Here is a 3,445-nt window from a genome sequence, read left to right as displayed (position 1 = left end):
AGTTTTTTTTTTTTTTTTTTACGATGTTTGTAATAAGTATCGAACCTAGAACCTCATGCATACTGCCTAAATTTCTTGTGGTCAGAGAGTTTTACCAAAACAAATTATATTTAAATCTTTTCAAAAACACCCACAATATTTCGAAATCATATTTTTTGTTTATTTTGTTTACAATAAAATCCCGAACATAAGATTTCACACATACTACTCAAACTCCTCCTTATCATTACATCAAATCTAGTTGCTTAAAATCATAATTTCTAAATATAAGACATATCTTTTCAATAATAGACTAAATCTTTTAAGTACTGATAATTTGTATAAAAAAAAATTATTTATATAAAAAAAATTCACAAGTAGTACTTTATACTAGATTTTAATATATTAAATAGAAGCACTAGTGATAAAGCCAACTCATAAAAGAGGAGCAAACCTAGTTTGTAGCTGTTTATTATCTTGCAGCACCGGCAATCAACTTTTCTCTCTTTCTCTTGTTTTTCTCAGTACTGTGAATGTGCTTAATTAGTACGGATTTTTTTTGTTGAGCTAAATATCAAATATAGTACTCTCCAATGCATTCCAACTATACCCTTTTAGTCCTCTAGAAAATAAAATATCTCTCTTCTACTTTCTCCAACAACTCTTTCTTCTTCTTCTTCTTCTTCTTCTTCTCTACTTCTTCACACTCGCAATTTCTTTCTTCTGTACTTCTGTCAACTCAACTACCTGCAAACATGAGTAAACAAGACGTGATGAAAATTCAGGTATACCCTTCTTCTTCTTCTTGCTAGTTGCTAGTTAAAGTTAAATCTAGAGTAGATTTATGTACTTATGATTAACTGATTTTTTGCTTTGTTTGTTTCTTTGTGTAGAATTGCCTTCTCAAGGTTAATATCCACTGTGAAGGTTGTGAACAGAAAGTAAAGAAACTGCTTCAGAAAATTGAAGGTACATTTGCTTCACATCTCAACTTTTTTTTTTGTTATAACCCTCTGGTTCCTAGCAGTCCAGAGTTTGGCCGCGAGGTAACTGGCCAAGAAATTGTTCCACCAGGAATCGAACCCGGGTTCTCCGAAATCCGGGTTTTTGGTGAAGCTCATTAACCACTTGAGCCCAATCACTTGGTTCTTCACATCTCAACTTTACTATGTCGGTTTCTGTCATAAAAACAAAAACTTTACTATGTCGGTTTAAATTTTTCCCATGTTTCAAAATTCTCATAAATTAGATGTTTACTTGTTTAATTTATCTCATACATCTAAAGTTTCAAACTTTGTTATTTTTAACTGTTTATGTTTCTCAGATTTTGTTGTGGGCTAGATTAGATTTGAAATTTAGTACAAATATTGTTTTTTTTTATACACTTTTTGAGTTGTTTTTTTGTTGTGATGCAGGGGTGTATTCTGTGAATATAGATGCAGAACAAGGGAAAGTGTTGGTGTCTGGTCATATAGATCCAGCAAAACTCATCAAAAAGCTGAAAAGTTCAGGGAAACATGCTGAACTATGGGGTGGTGGACAGAAACCACCCATGATGTTCAATCAAAATCAAAACTTTCAACAACAGCAACAACAACAGCAACCTCAGTTTAAAAACATGCAAATGGACAACAACAAAGGTGGTAAGAACAACAAGCCTCAGAATCAAAAGGGTCAGAAAGGTGTTCAAGTAGCACAGTTTCAAAACCCCAAAGGGGGAAAAGATCTGAAAGTGCCAAATAAATCTCAGAAACATGTTAACTTTGATGTATCTGAGGATGAATTTGAAGATAGTGATGGTGATTTTGATGACTATGATGATGAAGATGATTTTGATGATGATGAGGATGATGATTTTGGTCATGGACATGGTCATGGAAATGTAGGATTTGGGCATCCTATGCATAATAATAACAAGATGATGGCTATGATGGGTAATGGTCGTGGGCCACAGATGGGGCCTGGTGGTATGATGAATGGGCCTGCTGCTATGCATATGATGAACAACCCTAAAGGGAATGGTTTTGGTGGTGGGGGTGGGGTTGGTAATTTTGTAAATGCTAAAAAAGGTGATGTTTTAGATCTACCTATGCAAATGCAAATGAAGGGTAAAAGTGGAGGAAATTACAGTGAGGTAAAAAATGGTAATGGAGGAGGGGGGAAGAAAGGCGGCGGTGGCGGTGAAGATGGAGGTGGTAAAAAGAACAAAGGGGGTGATGGAAAGCAAAAGGGTGGTGGTGGTAGTGATTGGGAGGGTGAGAATAATAGTAGTAGCAAGAAGAAGAATGGAAAAGACAAAAATGGTGGTGGTGGGGGCGGTGGATTTCTAGTTAAGATGCTAGGGTTTGGAAAAAAGAGCAAGAAGGGAGGTGCAACTGACAAAACAAACAAAAACAATGGAGGAGGTGGAAATAGCAACAACACCCCCAAAGGAAAAGAAGGTAAGAAAGGTGGATCAAAATTGGATAAAATTGATTTTGATTTCCAAGATTTTGATATCAGTACTCCTCATGGTAAAAGTGGCAAGGGTGGAAATGGAAATGGAAATGGTAAAGGTAAAGGTAATCCTGCCAAGGCTAACAACAATAATGGTCATGGTGGTAACAATAATGGAAATGTGGGCCATATGGGTCCAATGGGCCAGATGGGTGCAATGAATCAAATGGGCTCAATGGGCCAGATGGCTGCAATGAATAGGATGGGTCCAATGGGCCAAATGGGTCCAATGGACCAAATGAGGAGCATGCCGGCAGTGCAAGGGTTACCAGCCGGGGCAGCTGCCGCAGCTATGAATGGCGGTTATTATCCAGGAATGCAGCAGCAGATGCAACCAAATCCTTATCATCAGCAGCAACAACAGCAACAGCAGCAGCAACAACAACAGCAGCAATACATGGCTATGATGATGCAGCAACAACATCAACAGCAGCAAATGCAGCAACAACAACAGCAAGCAAATATGTATCCACCACAAATGATGTATGGAGGAAGGTATATGCCACCACCACCAATGCCATCACACCCTATGGCAGATCCTATCACTCATGTTTTCAGTGATGAGAACACTGAGAGCTGCAGCATCATGTAAAGTAATTAATTAAATTATTATTACTAGTAGTGACTAGTTTGTTTTCAGGTTTTATTAGTTTGTCTTTTTTTTTTTTGGGGGTCCATTAAATTTTGTTGCTGTGTTAGGAAAATGTGCAAGGTTTAAGGGATTTATGTGATCTATCATATGATGTTTGTTTTATTTTGCTTTGTCCTGTGTTACAAAACAACCTTATGTGCAGTGCAGGACATGGTGTCACTGCTAAGCAATGACAGTATCACATGGCTTTAATTTGGTGACTACAAAATCACTACTCAAAACTTATCATAAACAGTAAATTTTAGGAGTTCTTCTAACTATTAAATATTCAGTATAGTTTTGATAGAATAGTCCAATTAACTTTCAATTAGAACTAAT

The 3,445-nt window shown here is 36.7% G+C and overlaps 1 protein-coding gene across 1 annotated transcript; it reads left to right on the top strand.

Annotated features, from left to right (window-relative positions):
• Positions 1-371: 371 nt before the first annotated feature.
• LOC123922604 (heavy metal-associated isoprenylated plant protein 34) lies at positions 372-3,229 on the top strand. Its single transcript, XM_045975303.1, has 3 exons — positions 372-764; positions 873-948; positions 1,395-3,229. The coding sequence occupies exons 1-3, from the start codon at positions 735-737 to the stop codon at positions 3,065-3,067; spliced, it is 1,779 nt and encodes a 592-aa protein (XP_045831259.1). The 5' UTR covers positions 372-734; the 3' UTR covers positions 3,068-3,229.
• Positions 3,230-3,445: the final 216 nt, after the last annotated feature.

This window comes from Trifolium pratense, linkage group LG1, assembly GCF_020283565.1.
Source record: "Trifolium pratense cultivar HEN17-A07 linkage group LG1, ARS_RC_1.1, whole genome shotgun sequence".
Lineage (NCBI taxonomy): Eukaryota > Viridiplantae > Streptophyta > Magnoliopsida > Fabales > Fabaceae > Trifolium > Trifolium pratense.
Note: the sequence above shows the minus strand (reverse complement) of the source record. Positions and strands in the feature narration are given on the sequence as shown.

Bases quoted from the DNA above. Each gene is read 5' to 3' on its own strand.
- LOC123922604 (XM_045975303.1), top strand. From the start codon at position 735: ATGAGTAAACAAGACGTGATGAAAATTCAG. The intron at 765-872 runs GTATACCCTTCT...TTCTTTGTGTAG, and splicing joins AAGACGTGATGAAAATTCAG to AATTGCCTTCTCAAGGTTAA. The intron at 949-1,394 runs GTACATTTGCTT...GTTGTGATGCAG, and splicing joins ACTGCTTCAGAAAATTGAAG to GGGTGTATTCTGTGAATATA.